Genomic DNA, 18,426 nt, shown 5'->3' with positions numbered 1-18,426 from the left:
TTTGTATTGTATCTGGGACATGAATATCACAAAAGAGAGAAATATTGACCTAGGGGGTAACATTTATTTTAAGACAGCCAATACTGTTCATTTACAAAATGTTTAGCTTACTCCAGTTTCCTAAACATACATTTAAAAATGCTACTAGAGTTTGTAGCCAACTTGCACACCAATTGCAAGAGATATTTCTATCCTATAACCCTGCACTGCAGACAGTCAATGTTTTTTTTGGTATGGAAGATGCTTTCAGTTAAAGGTTTATTTGTGTTTATTCATCTCCCTCTTTCCAGGGACTGCTTCCTTGAAAGAGGCACTTTGCATTTATCTGTGCTGTGGGAAAACATCTCAGATCCTCCAAACCAACTTCAATCTCAGAAGTACAAGTGCAGGGTTTAAATTGCTGGTAACTCTCCATCTTTTCTGTTAAACCACACATTTCTGAAGGCACTCAAGCCTACAGAATTGTTCAGCTGAAACCTGTCACTTTTAATATGGGGAGGGGTTAAATGCAGTTGGCTCTCCTCGCACTTTTCCTTCTCCGCCATGGGAAGATAAGATTCCCCAATTGCAACAAAAACAAACTTCCAACAGCGGAGCAAGTTTGATGACGTACCAGGCACCAGGTTTGAGAGTCCATTCTCAAAAACCCTTTCACAAGTGACAGTCTCAAGAAAAGCTTTGCTCCCGATTATTCCTAGCTGCTTCAGGGGGAAATTGGTTGTGGGCATCTCATGCTACAGGTTGACCATCCTTTCTGGCTTACGCACCTCTCTCACAGATAGAGATCCTTGCATGTGCAAGGAGAAGATGGGAGCTCCTTGAGTCAAACTTCACACAGTGTCAGTGTGCCACATGTCTCTAGCATTGCCTTGAAAGCAATTTGCTCCCATTAGTTTCAGTGCCCTGAGGAAAGCCACCATTTCTTTGAGACAAGGATGTTGGATTCTGCACGGCAGGCGGGCAGAACAGAACCCAAAAGAAGCAGAGATGTTAGAGATCTGAGGCTCGCACACGGAAGAGTCCAGAAAGTAGAGTCCCCACTAATGAAACCCCTAGAGCAAGGGGATGCGGGTTGGCTCCCAAAGTCGCCGGGCCAAGTCACACGCCTGCTGGATCACAAACTCAGTTGGCACAACGCCCAGGTGGATGGTGAGGAGTTCATAGCACTTCACCACTTCGTTCGCATGGGTCCTGCTGCAGTAACGGAGCAGCTTCCTGAAGGGGTGAGACGGTGGTCAGGAAATGGGGAAGAGGCAGGGCTGCTGGGACAAGGAGGATTCCAAAAGCTTTCCTAGCCCAGTCAGCAGAGGATGCACCACTAAACTAGAGACCACTAAACTAGAGAGGGGGAAATGGCTAAAGCCCACCCATGTAATCCAAGGCAAGTTGAAGGCTTGTGTTCCTCCTCCCTGGTCAAGGGATGATGGGATTTGTAGTGCCAACATCATCTGAAGAGTCACAGGTTTTCCACTGCCAGTTTGGAAATCCCAAAACATGGGATGATGATGATAAATAATATTACCCACTCTATCCCGTCCCAGGGCAAGTTAGAACATTAAAAACAATTAAAAACAACTTACAGACACAGAAATAAGACGGTTCATAAAAATATACTGTACTATACTATAGGCTATAGAAATTCCCATGAGGTTGTAGGCAGCACTCTGTAGAACTGTGTACAGGTGCCAGGATGAGGAAGAGGCTGGGTAATGGTCAAGCTGTAAAAGGATTGCCCTTCTCCTCCAGCCAACCTGGATCTTCTGGCTGGATCTCTCCCCCCAAGCCCCTCATATAACCAATAGTATCTGGGGCACTGGAATCCTTGCTCACCTGTAATAGTCGCCGGCCAATGTCCCAATGGGGGCCGAATCATCCGAAAGCACCGGCACTTCCGTAACCTCCAGCCTGTAACCCTGCAGGGGCGTGGCGGCAGAAAGGAGAGGTCAGGGACGGGACAGGACAGTGGCTTAGGGACCACTGCAGGCTTTCTTAGGCTATGTAGAGGCAAATGTCTCCAGCCCATACTATCCACACCGTAGCAGAGGACACTGTTTATGCACCATGTCAATATCCTATCCTTCCTCCTGAAAGCATCATTTGTAGCCTCAAGTCAACTCTGAACAAGTTAAGATGACTGACTGCAGTTGAATGACCATTTGATGATGGGATTCTTACATCCAGAGTAAGCGCTTAGGAAGTTGCAGGAGATCTCTGCATTTCAAGCCCGCCCACCCTCTCCCCCAAAGCTTCTGCACCTACCATCTCATTCTCAAACCAAAGAAAGTAGGTGCAATAGTAGTCTCCGTCCCGGACTGTCACCGTGGTATAGCCCTTCTGCAAGTAGCTTCTCGCTAGCGCCACCAAGGACCACACCTGGAGAGGAAGAGACAGGGAAGACAAAGAGAAACACGCACCCAGCAGCCCAAGACCTCCCTTTCTGAGCCCTGAATCACCACTCCAAGATTCTTGGTCTCTCCTCCAACTCCCATCACATGCTCACGTTACTGGGAGACCGCCTGTCTCTCGCTGCAGCGAAAACTTTGCAGGCAAGAAAGAAGCAGCAGCTGGGGCTCTTGCATAGGCTAGGGAGCACTTACCTTCTGCTTGATGAAGGCAGGCAAAGGCCCCTTGCCTAGCTCTGAAGCAGAGTCCTCTGCGGCACCAAGGGATGGAGCCACCATCTGCCCCACTGTGCGGTCCACGTGGATGAAGTGCACCAGCCCTGGGAAGTCCTCCAGATATGTGGATGGCAGCCAGTTAAGGGCCTGTGGCTGGGGAGAAAGCAGCTGCCCCCTCGCAACTTGGGTGCCTGCCCCACTAGGATCCTCCCCACAAAAACCTCCCAAGGAACTTGGATAATGCAGGGATGGGGTTCTTGACTCAAGTGAGTGATGGAAATCTATCAACGTCCCTCCTTCCCCCAGATCTTAACGTTTGTCCAAGGACAGTGTACTTTCCTGGTACAACCTGAGAACTTTTGCCAGCCTGTTCCCAGCACCTGTAGAACCCATGAAAGAGAACTAACCTCAACATTCACCCACTCCAGCTCTGTGACCAAGAAACAGAATCCTAGAATCGGATGGGATCGTGGAGGGGTCATCTAGTCCAACCCCCTACAAAAAATTTTTTTGGTGCTGCTCAAACCTATGACCCTGAGATTAAGCGTCTCAGGCTCTACCAGCTAAGCAACACCTCCTGGTATTGGTTGGGGATGCTCAAAAGTCCTCTGGGAGAAAAGAAGTGAATGGGACCGGGGAAAAGCATGGAAGGATATGACACTATGGTAACATTGCGCTTGCTCTTCACCAGCAGGAAATCTCTCCAGTCTTGCAGCTTGTCCCTGCCAACAAAAAGGAAGCAGGAATAAGCTACAAGGGCCAAGAGCTCGGTGCACATATTGCCTTCCTGCCCTCGCAGCAAGTGGTGCTTGGTTTCGGAGCCGGAGTTTCCAGCCCCACCTTGGGGGGGAAAAGACAGCAAGCCTTTCAATTCCCCAGTGTTCCTTCCTTTGTTGGCCACTATATGGGGAGAAGCAGGCACTAGCCCTGAAAGTGCATAGGGGTAGGAAGAGATGGGCATTCAGGTGGAGGGTCCGAGAAGCCTCTCAGCAGCCGCCACAAGGAGTGGAGCGTGACTGGGGTGTACCAGCTTCTCCTGGACAGCACTGAACAGATATAAGAGGGGAAGAGAGCTGTGCACAAGGGAACTTCAGGGTGACCTTCCGGCAGCGTTCCTCAATGTTGGGTCCCCAAATGTTCTTGGACTACAACTCCCACCATCCATGGCTAAGCTGGCCAAGGATGATGGGAGCTGTAGTCCACCAACAACTGACCAACACTGCCTTACGGGATATCCAGCATGAGGTGCAAACTCTCAAATGGGTACAAGTTGAAATCTGCCACCGCCACCCTTTCCCGTGTGGTTTTGCCATTGCGCTCCATCCCACTCACCGCGTCAGCTGCTGCACCTGGTCCAGCAAGTTCTGCGGCAGGCCCTGCGTCCCAGAGGATCCGAGAAAGAGCTGCCGATACACGGCACACAGCTGCCTCCGGATGCGGCAGAAGGCCTGCAGAAGCCTGCGCCAAAGAGAGATCAGTGTGCCGATGAAGCAGCGGTGGGACTTGTTTCAGATTGAGGGCCACATTCCCTTCTGGGCAACTTCCCAGGGGCCACATGGCAGGAGCGACGGTGGGGCCAGAGGCAAAAGAGGTCAGAGCAACAAATGCAAAATTTACCTCTGTACAGAAACACTAGTTTTCACGCCCACCTCTGTCCCCCATCCAGGCAAGCCAGAAGCATTATCTGAATTTTGTCACCTACGAAGGGCATTCAGGATCCCTCCCCAATGTCCCTTTTTTTGTGCGTTCATGATTATTTGTGCACATGGTGCTATTGGTGTGTGTGTGTCACATAGCTTCATTTCCAATCAGCGCAGATTCCACAGATTCTTGCTGAAATCCTGCAACATTTCATACCACAGATGTTCTGGAGTTCGGTTACCCCCCCCCCCCTTGTTGTGCTACAGCTGCTCTGGACAGCAATAACGTTGTAGCATTAGGGAAGCATTGGAGAACAAACTCACCACTAGTACACTAAGACTACTGTCAAGAACATGTTGCAGGACACACCCGCCACAAAACACCTGTCTAAAGGGAATATCTGCAGCAGTCGCAGAGAAAATGGATTATTTTAAGCAGAAAGCAGTAGGAATGGCCCCAGAGTTCAAACCGTGTTTCATTTGTACACAGTCTCTGTCAATACATCATCTTGGTTAACTTATAGAGGTTAACTTGGTATTGTTAACATTGTCCCCAAGCTGCAAGAACTGTTAAATCCATTCAACTGGTAACTCCATTAGTGTCCCAAGTACAAATCAATAGGTGAAAAGACCAGACTGGTCCTTTTCTCCCCCACTCTATTCAATCGGAATCTTTTTCTCTTCCCCTGTCCCTCAAGCCCCTTTCCCAAATGCACGCCAAATCTTCCCCCGTCAGCTACCAGCCAGGCCTCCTTTGGCCCCTGCCAAAGTTCAAACTCAGCACATGGTTGTCTACTGCATGTCTGGAAGGAGGAGGAGGGTTTGAAGCCAAGCCTTCTCCCTCATGTGCTCTTCGCTATGTGCAGAGGAAGCTTTGTTTGATTGTGTACACACAGGGGAGCTTTCAAACACACATTCGTACGTGGTACTGTCCCAGGAGGGCTATACAATGGGCTAGTTCTGTAAATTGGTTCCCAGTTTTACCTCATATTTTTTGCTCTTCCAGATTTGTCTGCAACCATGTCTCATAGCTGTTGAAAGAGAATTGCTGCGGCGCACGCACACACACACACACACCACAAATCAAAATTTGACAGCAAAGGAGTCTGTTCCCTGCTCAGATCCAGCAATACCAGGAACATTCTCCTTTCCTCACAACAGGTCCAGCCAGCTGCTTCCTTGTCCCAGGACCACAAAACTCACAGGACAAAGGGCCCTTAAGCTTCATAGACCTCCATTCATTCTGTTCATCACTACTACATTTGCATCCTGCCTTTCGTCATGGCTGAACCATCACCTTTCAATTTTATTCTCAGATTAGGCCAAGGCCACCCAGTGAGATTGCAGCTGTGTGGGGACTCTAAACCTAGCTCTCCCTGGTCATTGGGCATCGCTACGCCAGTGCATGGCTGGGGAAGGGTACCCGATTTCCTAAGCTTCAGCAGCCCCCAGGATGCTACCCCCAAATTCTTATCCCAACTCTGTTTTCTAATCTCCCCCACTCCAGCCCAGCCCAACCAGTAGTAACTCACTCGCAGGAACTCCCAGTCTCGTTCCGAGAGAAAGCTCTGTTCTTGAATTCCAGCCAGGTATTCTGCAACTGAGAGAGAGAGAGAGAGAGAGAGAGAGAGAGAGAGAGAGAGAGAGAGAGAGAGAGAGAGAGAGAGAGATGTGCTCCTAAGTCCAGCATCATTTCATCTCTTTGCAGGGTCTGCTCTTACCCAGCGGTTCTATTGCCCTTCCTACCCCTGTAAATGGGAGCTCACCCATAGCTCAGGCCTGTTCATGCCTGCCCAGCTCTGCCCCACTAGACACTACATCACGAAGAAGAAGAAGAAGAAGAAGAAGAAGAAGAAGAAGAAGAAGAAGAAGAAGAAGAAGAAGAAGAAGAAGAGGCGGAGGAGGAGTTTGGATTTGATATCCCGCTTTATCCCTTCCCAAAGGAGTCTCAAAGTGGCTAACAATCTCCTTTTCCCTTCCTCCCCCACAACAAACACTCTGTGAGGTGAGTGGGGCTGAGAGACTTCAAAGAAGTGCAACTAGCCCAAGGTCAACCAGCAGCTGCATGTGGAGGAGCGGAGACACGAACCTGGTTCACCAGATTAAGTCTACCGCTCTTAACCACTACACCACACTGGCTCTCTTAGCAGTGTGTTCTCAGAAAGGGTGCTCACTCCAGCACCCTTGTGCCTGGGCAGCTCCTGTGTAAATCAGCCAAACCTCACCTGTGGCTCTTGCCCACCCAACCTCCTGACAAAGTTGTCCATCCGATGCCGGAGTTCCACAAGAACCGGCTGAGAGCGCAGCTGAGGCTTGATCTCCTGCCCGTCTTTCAGCTTCTTCTCCAGCACCATAAATCCATCCAGCAGCTGGTAGATGGAATGTGCCACGTGGGAACTGGGGCTCTGCAAGTCAGAGGGGACATTCAGTGAGATCCTGGCAGGCTGGGCATCATAAACGCTGCTCAGGAGAGCTGGCTCACCTTAGTGAGGAGCACCAGCGAGATTCCTGGCCAGAGAGGCAGGCAGTACATCATGTGGGGCATCATGGGGCAGTAGCCTTCCTTCAAGTTGGCGTCTAGGAAAATTCTCCGCGGATTGGTACCCTCCGACGCCGGAGGCGCCAGAAACTGCAGCGAATCCTCAGCCATCTGGGGAAAAGATTAGCATGCCGTTGTCACGGAACTGGGAACTGTCTGACCGGACGTAGAGCATTCTTGGGTGAAGTGTCTCAAGGACTCCAGTTTCTCCACAATTTTGGGAACTAAACGGCTGCTCCTTGAACAGGAAAGTGAAGCAATAGCTCCATCTAGTGCCAATTCTAGGAAACAAGCAGAGTGACTCAATTCCACAGGCAAAGGAAGTGGGGAGGGAAACAGAGCTCAGAGGAAAGGAGGCCTCCAGAGTCAAGTTAGTTCACCCACCCCACCTCACCACCCCCCACCATCCTTCAAGCCAAAGCAGGACAGCGCCCCACCTACTTTAAAGCAGAGGCGAGGAAACCTGTGGCCTTCCAGGTGTCCTTGGACTTCTACTCCCCATCAGCCCCAGTCAGCACAGCCATTCATCTGTATCCCAACACCTGGAGGGTCACAGGCTTAAGGTCCTGGGCTCAAAGAACATGCAGCCTCAGAGCCCAATTCCATTCCTCCTTGCCCCCCAACTACCACTAGGATCTCTTCAGCTGGAATGGGAGAGTCCCCTTCCCTGTTGATGGGATCCTGGCTGAGGTAGGGGGTGGGATTAGGGGCTACAGACATGAAAAACAGGACATGCCTAGCTCCAAATCCCAGCTAGCTAACTGCTCCCACGCGCATGCTGCTGGTAATTGTGGCGCAGTATGAATGCATAGACCTGTTCCCCTGCCAGTTTTTCCCATCTGCATTTTTTTTTGGGAGGGGGGGGGAGAGGGCAACTGAGGGGATGTTGTTCCAACCCTTTCCCTGCAAGGCCAGGAGATCTCTAAGGGCTCTCTTGCCCATTCTTATCCCCTCATTTAAGCCCCAAGGTCATCCACGCAGACACCCTGTTCTGCCAGCATAGGGAATGTTAACTTTACTGCAATGTGCTTCGGTGAGCTTTATATGCAATTTTCATGACACCACGATGGTTGCATTTATGGTACGTTAATGGTTCGGGTGGTAGGGAAGGTTGTCCCAGATTTCACAGTACTGGGAAGTATAGAAAGTATAGAAACACTTAAGAGTATAGAAAGAAAGCAGCACCTCTATCAAGCAAACTGGGAAACGTGATCATAAGGGATCCCTAATGCCTGCTGCCCTGAAATCCTTGTGGTATGGATCCTCTTTGTCCAGCTTTCATTATCAGAGTTTCTTTGTTGCCGTTTCTCATCGCATGTGGTGCTTTGCACAACTCTGAGGAAGCTGCTTCCATTCATTTCCCCATTTGTGGGGGACATAACCACAAGCTGCAAGGCTGATGCTTGCAAATAGCTATGAGGGTGCTGAAAAAAACCTGATCATGTTCCATATGATCTGGCTACAAGAGAAGTAAAGGTAAAGGGACCCCTGACCATTAGGTCCAGTCGTGACCGACTCTGGGGTTGCGCGCTCATCTCGCATTATTGGCCGAGGGAGCCGGCATATAGCTTCCAGGTCATGTGGCCAGCATGACAAAGCCACTCCTGGCAAACCAGAGCAGCACACGGAAACACCGTTTACCTTCCCACTGTAGCGGTTCCTATTTATCTACTTGCATTGTACACCTGTACAAGAGAAGTACAGGTGGCCAAAACATACACACACACAAAAAACCCCACAGACCCAGAAGAGAATGTAAAGTAGAAATGGAGAGAGCAGAAAGGGAGGCCCAGCAGAAAAATCCAGAGCTGTGATCCCAATCCCAAAAGCACATACCTGGATGTCAGCAGAATTCGTCTCCCCCTCACCCTGAAAGTCCACACCATCAGCCCAAGCCGTGCTTCCTTCAGACAAGAGAGAAGAGACACCAGATACCCCCAGCACCACAGGTGGGAACAGTTACGGTGGCTGTCAACAGCAACTAACAAAAGACTCGGAACATCATTTTGATCCAGGTACCTCCTAGCTGGGGCAGCACCAACACTTAACCCCAACCTTTGGCAGGCGCTATAGGAAATTGCTTTTACAGCCACACTTGCACGCCTTTTGAGTGCCAGCCAAGCAGCAGGGCAGTGCCCCTTTCCAAAACAGGGAGGGGGAAATCAGATTACCACACAGTCACCACTCAGTCAAGCCAGCTGATGAGCAAGTCACCCTTTCTTTCTTTCTTTCTTTGCATTCTGACAGCTGTCCCCAGATCTACAGGAGACCACAGTCGCTTCTCAGACTCCTTCACACTGACCCAAAACTCACCTGTGCTCTGTTGGCTAGGGGAAGCCTTGGGGGTGAAGAACTCCTCGGGCATAGAGAGATCATCTGCTACCTGAGGGAGGGCGTAAGGGAGGGTATGGGAGGGAACAGACTCAGCACGAGCCCAGGCTGGCTCCCTCCCCATGTGCCAAAATAGGTTCCACCATGGGATCCCAGTAGAAAAATGATGGGGGTTTCACCATTCCTAGCAAATAATGAACCACATATCATTTGCCACAGCAACATCCTAGTCTCCCCTGCTTCCCTCAGGTTTTAAAGCTAAGCCTACAACCCAAATCCTGATCAACCATAAATTCCAAGGACCCAGGGTTAAGCCTTTGGGATGGGAGGCCCAAAGCCCAGCTGATACTCACTTGTTCTTGGGAAGATGCATGGGAACAAAGGCTGTTCGTTGGGGTGCTTTCAGTGCTATGGAGCCTCTGGAGACTTGGCTCATCCTCTGAGAACTGAAAGAGACAGGCTCAGCCATTTTTGGACAGCTGCCAGGACTCGCCCACCAATGTAGGCCAAGATCCTTCCTGCCCATTTATTAATAAAAATCTTGCCTTTTATAGTGTCTCTATCCTCACAAGGCAGCTTAGTCTCATTCCTTATACTATGAAATAGCACGTTTCTAATAAAGCAGCACAAAACGTTATCGTGAAAAATGCTAACATTAAAGTAAAATGGCAGCAAATAATGTGCAAACACTGAGCTCCATGAAATTTTCCAAAGGCAGATCTGAATTGTTTCTTTACAGAAGTGTTTGAGGACCCCCTAAAAATGAACAAGGAACCTGTGCCGATCCATTGTTTTAATTTCCCACAATGCTCTGGACTCAGCCCAGGACATTATGGGAAATTAAAGTGGTGGTTACGAGGCTTCCTCCAAGGAGCTCAAGGTGGCATATAAGAAACTGGACCAAATTCATTCAGTGGGAATTTGGACATGGGTCTCTGTGGTTAATGATTAATCCACAATGATTCTCTGTGACATTTAGCTATTCAGGCATCTAGACAGACTTCACAACAGCTCTTAATGAATGTTGCTTTGTTGGATATGATTTATTTATTTTAAAGTTATTGTGACTTTTATATTGGAACAGATTAATTACTGTTTGATGTTTTATTATGTTTTTGTGTTGGAAGCCGCCCAGAGTAGCTGGGGCAACCCAGCCAGATGGGCAGGGTATAAATACAAATTTTGTTAATTATTATTATTAATCCAGGGTACCCATCCCAGCTCCTGTTTAGATTTAATTAATTTTTATTTAAATATTTAAATAAATATGCTTGCCACTTAGGTCATAGCCCTCCCAAGGTGGCTTATACACCAAATATAATATACATTTTAAAAACCCATCCAAATGTGAAATCTAGTTACAGTAGCAGCCCCTCAAAATACAGAAAACACAATTTAAACCTTTTACCAAAGCCTGTAGCCACATCCTTAAAAGTCTGCATGAAGGCCTGTATTGCAGAGGCAAGTGCAATTCACTTGGAAGACAGCTCTGTGACAGTAAAATACCACCATGCTCCCAGAATCTCACTTACGCCCAACTCCACACAGCTCAGTCCAGCTCAAGGTCGCTGCCTGAGAAGATCCCAAAGAGGAATCTCCGCAAACACAGAGCCCCTTGTATGGATGTGTCCCCTTCCCCACCTGGGCAGGTACCTGGGAGGCTGGCAGCTCCTCAGAAGCGTTGCTGGGATACAGATCTTGCACAATGAGAAGGAGCGTGAGCAAGTCAGCAGGCCGCAGAGAGCTGGCATTCCGGCTAGGAGGCAGGTAAAAGAGAAGAGGTGAAGGCACGGCCATCTCTTAGGGGAGCCACATATCGGAAGGGGGGATATCCTTCTAGAGACAGAGGGAGGAGGACAACCAGAGGCCCAGGGTGGTCTGTCTGGCACTGAAGCAGAGGTGCGGGGTGCCAAATGAGGCAATGGGCACAGTGGAAGATTCCGGGCCTGGCATCTTGCCTCAGGGGAGGATGGGGAGACTGCAGAGAGGAGCTGGGGGTTTACCTGGAGTAAAAGGCAAGGAGCTTGGTGTGCACAAGCAGGAAGGCATGCACGACTTCATGCCCAGCACGCTCTGGGCTGCCATTGATGTGCTGCACGACCTGGCGCTCCAGGAATTCAATGCACTGCTCACACAGCTGAGGGTGGATCAGTCGCTCCACGGCCTAAAGAGGGTGGCGCAGAGGAACAGGTTTGCAGCACAAAGTCTTCCCTCCCAGCGCTGGGATGTATGGTCCCTTAAGCAGAGCCCAGGCAGCAATTATCGTGAGGCACACAACATGAAAAGCCCGCTTCCCCAGCTCCATCAGTCTACGCAGATTCAGGACATGCATTCCCTTCTAGGCCTGACTAGACAAACTATCCACAATGCTACCCACTTCAGGGGTAGGGAACCCAGGCCTGGGGGGCCCTTTATCTGGCCTCCAGGACTCTTCCAAAAACACACCCTTCCTCACACTGGGCTTCTTAGGGAGGAAGGGTGGGATATAGATCGAAAATTTAATTTAATGCTGATAATGCATCTTGCTTTCCCTGGATGCAGAGGTGTTGAGGGTGTGTTGTAGCCTCTGGTTTTGGCATGCCTGGAATGTAGCCTAGTAGACAATGGTAAGAGACACATCCATTGCTCGATGCTCTTTTGCTTCTGGCCCCACAGACGTGTGTTGGAAAAGGTGCCACATCCCTGTTCTAGAGGGCAACACACCCCTATCCTGGCTTGCTCCATCCATCTTAGGCTACCCAGTAGAACAACTGCATCCCTGGCTTCATTCCAACAACCACTCATCGACTGCCCCAGTCCACTTTACCTCCACAGCAAAGCTTTGGTCATCCTGGCGGAGCTGGTGATGGGTCTGAAGGAGGCTCTGAAACAGTCCCCAAATGTGAGCCCGCTGCTCAGAATCCCCTGGGCGCAGCCTACAAAGCAAGAACCCACAAAATCAGTGGAGGTGAACGGTTACCTCCAAGGCAGAGACAGAAATCCTCAAACTTACAGATTGTGTTAAAATTATGTAATGTTACATAAAATGGTGCATAACTGTTGTATTGGATTCAAGTTACTGTGAAGAATGAACACACAGCTGAAAGCATGTATTTTTCCACTGCAAAAATGGGGTGAGTTAAGTTTTATGTTTTTGGGGGACAATTTCCAAGTGTTTACTTATGTTAATGAAGTAGCCCACACCACTCAGAGTAGTTTTTCAAGCCCACACAGATCTCCCTGAGCATTAATCAAAATCCAGCAAGCTGGAAAATAGAGGATTCTTTTATTTGTAGCTGAAATGATTGGTTTTTGGCAAAGATTGAGCCTTATACTGCAACCAGTATATGTAAGAATAAAAATGTGTAACTGAGACAATGTATACTTTATTGTTTTTGTAAAGTTTAAACCAGATTTCTGCAAGTAAGGCTTTCAAATAGGCATCCCCAAACTTCGGCCCTCCAGATGTTTTGGACTACAATTATCATCTTCTCCGACCACTGGTCCTGTTCGCTAGGGATCATGGGAGTTGTAGGCCAAAACATTTGGAGGGCCGCAGTTTGGGGGGGTGTGCTTTAAAACTTATGCGGAGAATTTATTTCTACGTAGTCAAATCAGACAGTGAACTTCTTCTGGCTACATTCATAATCTTCAGATTGTACCCTGGTCAAAGTCAGCTACCTGCCTGTGGAGCAGAGAGGCCATACAATTCATCTTTCCTTGGTTTTTTCTCACCTGTGTAACCATCCCCAGATTTTGTTGAGAGCTGCACTCAAACCCCCAAACAGATCCTACTTTACTGTTACTTTTCTGCAAATTATAGGGAAGTCAGGCTGTTCTGCCTCAGGCTCTTTTCGTGTGCATATAAACCATAATTTGCACTATGGCGACATCCCATGCAGCTACTGCTCAGTGTTCCAAGAATACTGCTCTCACATGGGCGGGGTTGTTGCATTAACTTCATGCACCAGGAGGTTATGTGCCCAGGAAGTATGACAGATATGGATCTAGTCTCACACATGCCAGCTGTGTGGAACAGCACCAAGGAGAAGCTGCTTTCCTGTGGCTCAGCACACTGGGACTTTAGTGTTACAGGGGCCTGAGAAGATCACATGGAAAGCAGGCCCTGTATGCTGTGAACAAAACATCCCATCCAGGGATGGAGGAAAACAAGCTCATCACAAGGAAGGAAGGAAGGAAGGAAGGAAGGAAGGAAGGAAGGAAGGAAGGAAGGAAGGAAGGAAGGAAGGAAGGAAGGAAGGAAGGAAGGAAGGAAGGAAATCCCTGCTCTGGCACGGTAACTCACTCTCTGCGGAAGAGGTGGTTGTCGAGCGTGACTAGTCCAAAGTGAGCTTCAGCCAGTCTCCTGAGCACGTACAGCTTACGGCGCAAGTCATCCTCGCTCTCAGAGCCATCGCCGTTCACAGCAATGTACAGGCACTCACCAAACTGTAGAAGCAGCAAGAGGATTGCTACCTCAGTCATTACAAGATGAACACAGATGTAAAATTATCATGGAAACATCTAAAGTCCCCTTTGCTTCAAAAATATTGATGCATTTTAGTGCTTATTTAAATAAAGCAGATGTGCGCATTGTCATGTTGTTCGGATGCAATGCCCAATTATCATCTTCCAAAGCAACTACTCTATTCCAAACTAAAAAATGGAAAGCGTAATGCTGGTGGTCAACAAAAGAGATTTAATGACTCTCAGGGCAAGTCTTTTAAAAATGTAGTATAAACAGCACTCCAAATTGAGAACAGCTTTTACCAAAGGTGTGGTGGACTTTGAAGACACTCAAACTCAGGAAAAAAGGGAGAAACTTGCTAAGAAGGCACATTTGGCAAACCCTCATCTTGATCAACTCCTGCCTGGAAACCTATGTCCCCACTGTGGAAGGACGTGTGAATCCAGAATTGGCCTCCACAGTCACTTATGGACTCACTGTTAAGACCGTGTTCATGGAAGACAATCTTACTCAGCTACGAGTGATCGCCAAAAAAGACGACCTTCCTGCGATTGCAGGAACAAAGAAAAGGCGCTTGGATGACACCCACCCACCCCAATTGAAATAATATGGGAGGCCTCATGTATCTGCATTGGCTAGCCTCTACCTTCCACTGCTAATACATGCCTGAAGGTGACTTAGTCTGACTACTAAATTCCTATCAACGTCTATACATTTCTAAGCACGTGGCCCATTCGGTTACCATATGTAACACATAGAGATGTTTGCCATTTTCAGCGGAGAAGCAAGTGTATGTGTCCCCTAGTTTCTCTAGTAGCGTTGTGCAGGAGATGATTATGGGGGCAAACAGTGTGTTGATGCTGTCTTCCAGAGCGGGGGCCTGTGGAAAGAAAAAGAGGGACAAGCTGCAGTCACTGTGCCCTGCCAAGTCCTGCCATATCCCATGTGCATATGCATGGACACCCATGGACAGGCCATAACCCAGTTCCCTCCCAGCTAAATATCTATGTATCATATCCATAAGCCATCTAAGGACTTGGGTTTTCTGGGCAGTGTACTGTTGAAAGCAATTAAAACATGGCATTCATTTAATTTAAAAAATGCAAATACAAAAGCAAAACTAGAACAGTAAAAAATAAGCTGATCCTATATAGACAAGCCCCAAAGCTTTTATAAGCATACACACATCCATCTCCAGTACACTTTCCCCCATCACTCCAGGAACTTTGCAGAACATCTTTCTCAAGCTCTGAACACAATGCCAGCAATGTCATTTTGGCCCTGCATCCATATACTCTGGTCCGTTTCCCTCCCTTCCTTTAAATCTCACCTCACCACCACCTTGATCATGGCCCCCAAAGCGCTGGTGCAGAATTGCCATGAATTCTGGGTCAGCCCAGTAGAACAGGACCTCTGCCACCTCACTAGTAATCAGCACACACTTCATCTGCAAATAAATATATGCATTAATCCAGGCCCCTGGTACGAGGCCCCTCCTTAGCTTCCTGGTCCAAATGTCAACCCAAGCTGGAATTCAACTAAACAGTTGCACTGGCACAAAGATTAACACTAGCACAATGGGATCCCCCACCCTGTCCCCAGACCTGCTCTAGAGGACTAGAGGGAACAGCAGAACAAATTTAGAGTTAACAGAGGGAAGAGAGTCCATTTTGCTCAGCCCAACCCTATGATGTTTCAGTATGCATGTGAATCTGTCCTGCAAAATTCTGACAGTCTGGAGGTGACCTTTCTTGGAGAGTGGGGGAAGGAGGCAGGTGAGGAACACAACATAGGCTTGCAAGTTCATTTGTAAAAGCTGAGGGTTATCACTCCACAGGAAACACTGGAAGCACTCCCCACACCAGGGAAATACATGTCCTGGATTCTTTGCCTTTGACAAACACTCCTTCTCTCCCCCTGCCAATAGATGGGCTTGGAGGCTTAATTTCCAGTAGCCTGCATCTTCCCTACTGCTCACAAACCCACAGGCATCCTTGTGCTATTGGGCAGTTGGAACAACTGTGTTTGTATTTAATTCTCTGCAGGTATGAAATGGTAGAATTTTCTTCCCCATTTAGTATTGCATAAATTGAAGATAAAGAATATAAAAGGGACAAGATGACCATCCAAAATCACTGAACCAACTTTTTTTTTGCATCCATTTGTCTCCAGTGACAATGGAGGGATGTGCCTTTGGGGGCAAAATCAAACCTTTGGAGAGTTACAGCGCCTGTTGTGGCTGTAAAAACCCATACAGTAGACACATGTTTTGTTGCAGCTGGGGCGGACTGCAAGCTGAGCAAAATGCAGCGTGTAAAACAAGGGCTGCTGTTACTTTGGACGGAAAACTGGGTTACTTTAGTAGCGCGGCGGCGTAAAAGAAAGGAAGCTCTCTTAAGTAATCGTCCTGGGCTGCCCGGGTCTGATCCAAGCCTCCCTTCCCAATAGCCAGACGCAACGAAACTAAACCTTTTTTTGCCCAAACTTGGGGTGGAAAGAGGACATTCAGGCAGGTCCACTGTTCGCTGCAGGAACTGGAAGCAGTAGCAAGCGAGGGGGAGGAAGCCCCGTTGGCTACGAAGTGCCAAGATCCCGCGGAGATCGCCCTCCCCGCACGCCACGGAAGGCGAAGGGGCGCCTCCGGGCCCGCGCCGACAGCCCTACCTTCCCCGCTCCAGAGATCCGCCGACGAGCGAGGCGGTTCCCCGGAATCAGACGCAGCCGGCGGTAACCGTGCAGGCTGCTGGGCGATCCTGTCCCGAAGGGGCTCCACGAAAGCAGCCCCGAGGAAAAGCGCGCGTGACTCCTTCCCGGGGAAACATGTCAGCAGCCGCGGCGACTCCGCCCGGGCCGGGGCGGGGCGAGGAGCTCCTCCTCCTCCTCTTCTTCCTCCTCCTCCTCCGAGACTGAGTGGAGGCGCTTGGCGAGGCTGCCTTGGAACGTGCTGTCGCCTCACCTGGCGCAGGGGGCGGAGAGGCGCAAACTCAGCCGGGACTAAACTTCTGCGAAGATCTTGGGAAGTAGCTGCGCCCGCTCAGCCAACCACGGCCTTTGAAATGGGGGCGGGGCGGGGCGAAGGCAGGATTGCTTTGCAGCGATTGGGCGCAGAGGGAGAGGGAGGCAGGTTGTGCACCTGGACGCGCCCCGGCCCTGGAACCGCAGGGCTGGCAAGGAAGGGCTTTCCCGTGCTCTAGGTTCGCTGCTTTCTTTGGGGGAGCAGCTCCCAAGGTTCATGCAGTGCCGGGCTATTTTGCACGCCAGGCAAGGCCCTAGCTACTTACACCGCCCTCCAAAATTTGCTATGTTCAAATTTCCAAAAAACAAATGTATTGTAGAAACGGTAAGAGTACCGGATTTACGTATAAACTAAACAAGCTATAGCTTAGGGCCCCACTCTCTTGAGGGCCCCCCAAAAATTAAAGAAAAAAAACCCTGGATGTACATTTCCAAAATATAAGATATACTGTATAAAATATAAGATAAAAACAAATAAAACCTACATGCAGCAACAGTGTTTTGTGTTGTGTAGGCTCCTATTTCTAGGTGCAAAATGACTTTAAGTACCTATTAGGTCCATAAATTACCATATATTCAACACAAAAAACAGTGGGAATTTGTTGTTGACAAAGGACAGCTGGACATATAAAGGGCCCCATTACCTTCAGTAGCTTAGGGCCTCATCAAACCTAAATCTGGCCCTGGGTAAGATTATTCAAAATATAAAATAACAGTACGTAAAGTATTATCAGTAATTTATAAGATAAGGTAAAGGGACCCCTGACCATTAGGTCCAGTTGTGACCGACTCTGGGGTTGCGCGCTCATCTCGCATTATTGGCCGAGGGAGCCGGCGTATAGCTTCCAGGTCATGTGGCCAGCATGACAAAGCCGCTTCTGGCAAATCAGAGCAGCACATGAAAACTCCGTTTACCTTCCCGCTGTAGCGGTTCCTATTTATCTACTTGCATTTTGATGTGCTTTCGAACTGCTAGGTTGGCAGGAGCTGGGACCAAGCAACAGGAGCTCACCCCGTCACAGGGATTCGAACCGCCGACCTTCTGATCAGCAAGCGCTAGGCTCAGTGGTTTAACCCACAGCGCCACCTGTGGGTATATACTGTTACAAAAACTGAGGTCTGTGTCCCAGATGGCTGCCTAGTTGGCCTAACGATAACACTGGTGCTGTGGCTTCACTGGTGCCAAGCATGCTACAAGGCACTACTTCCTGTTGCATATCCTGCGCTGTATACCCTTCTCAGCCTGCCCCCCACCATTATGCCTTTAATATGCAAATAGGGAATCTCTGGCTTTCCAGACATTGGACTAAAACTCCCATCATCCCTGACCACTGGCCATGCTGGCTGGGACTGATGGAAGAGGGGCTCCAGCAAGATGTGGAGGGCAACAGCACACACACACACACACACACACACACACACACACACACCATTACTGCCTTACATGTCTCTGGGTGACCTCATCAAGAAGCAGTGTGGCCTAGTGGCTAGAGGTTCAGGCTAGGACCAGGTTCAAACACTCACAGAACTCACTAGGTGACCTTGAGGTAAGGAGATGCTGCTTCATGCAAGTGTTGACCCACACTTCCCTTATCGCGAGAAGTCAAATCTTTTGGGAAGCGGCTTTGTTGTGCAAGGGCTCCAAATCAATTTTAATTGGGCAGCCTTGATTTGCTGGCATGTGGTTGAATCCCACCTGGCAACAGCAATGGTCTAGAAGCAACCTCGGTGTAACCTGCCTCACATGGTTGTCGTGAGGACAAAATAGGAGAACCAGGCCTACACCATCTTGAGTTCCTCAGAGGAGGTATAAATGTAAAAATAGTGCATCAAATT

At 49.0% G+C, this 18,426-nt stretch overlaps 1 protein-coding gene across 5 annotated transcripts; it reads right to left on the bottom strand.

Moving 5' to 3' along the window:
• Nucleotides 1-44: 44 nt before the first annotated feature.
• HPS1 (HPS1 biogenesis of lysosomal organelles complex 3 subunit 1) lies at nt 45-16,536 on the bottom strand. Of its 5 annotated transcripts, XM_060274674.1 has the most exons (19): nt 16,240-16,536; nt 14,906-15,022; nt 14,318-14,455; nt 13,414-13,556; nt 11,935-12,043; nt 11,132-11,292; nt 10,782-10,884; nt 9,482-9,574; nt 9,111-9,180; nt 8,634-8,701; nt 6,741-6,908; nt 6,484-6,663; nt 5,791-5,858; nt 3,951-4,076; nt 3,276-3,340; nt 2,598-2,743; nt 2,260-2,373; nt 1,831-1,913; nt 45-1,215 (listed from the first exon to the last, which is right to left on the bottom strand). In XM_060274674.1, exons 2-19 carry the CDS (start codon nt 15,020-15,022, stop codon nt 1,053-1,055), a joined length of 2,115 nt encoding a protein of 704 aa, XP_060130657.1. In that variant the 5' UTR covers nt 16,240-16,536; the 3' UTR covers nt 45-1,052. The 5 variants fall into 5 exon arrangements, with proteins under 5 accessions (XP_060130657.1, XP_060130658.1, XP_060130659.1 ...); XM_060274675.1 differs by lacking the exons at nt 8,634-8,701; nt 9,111-9,180 and having other exon boundaries at nt 16,240-16,535; XM_060274676.1 differs by lacking the exons at nt 8,634-8,701; nt 11,132-11,292; nt 11,935-12,043; ... (2 more) ...; nt 14,906-15,022; nt 16,240-16,536 and having other exon boundaries at nt 10,782-10,825.
• Between the last annotated feature and the right edge of the window lie 1,890 nt (nt 16,537-18,426).

This window comes from Zootoca vivipara, chromosome 5, assembly GCF_963506605.1.
Source record: "Zootoca vivipara chromosome 5, rZooViv1.1, whole genome shotgun sequence".
In the NCBI taxonomy this organism is placed as follows: domain Eukaryota; kingdom Metazoa; phylum Chordata; class Lepidosauria; order Squamata; family Lacertidae; genus Zootoca; species Zootoca vivipara.
This window is presented reverse-complemented; position numbering and strand designations above follow the sequence as displayed.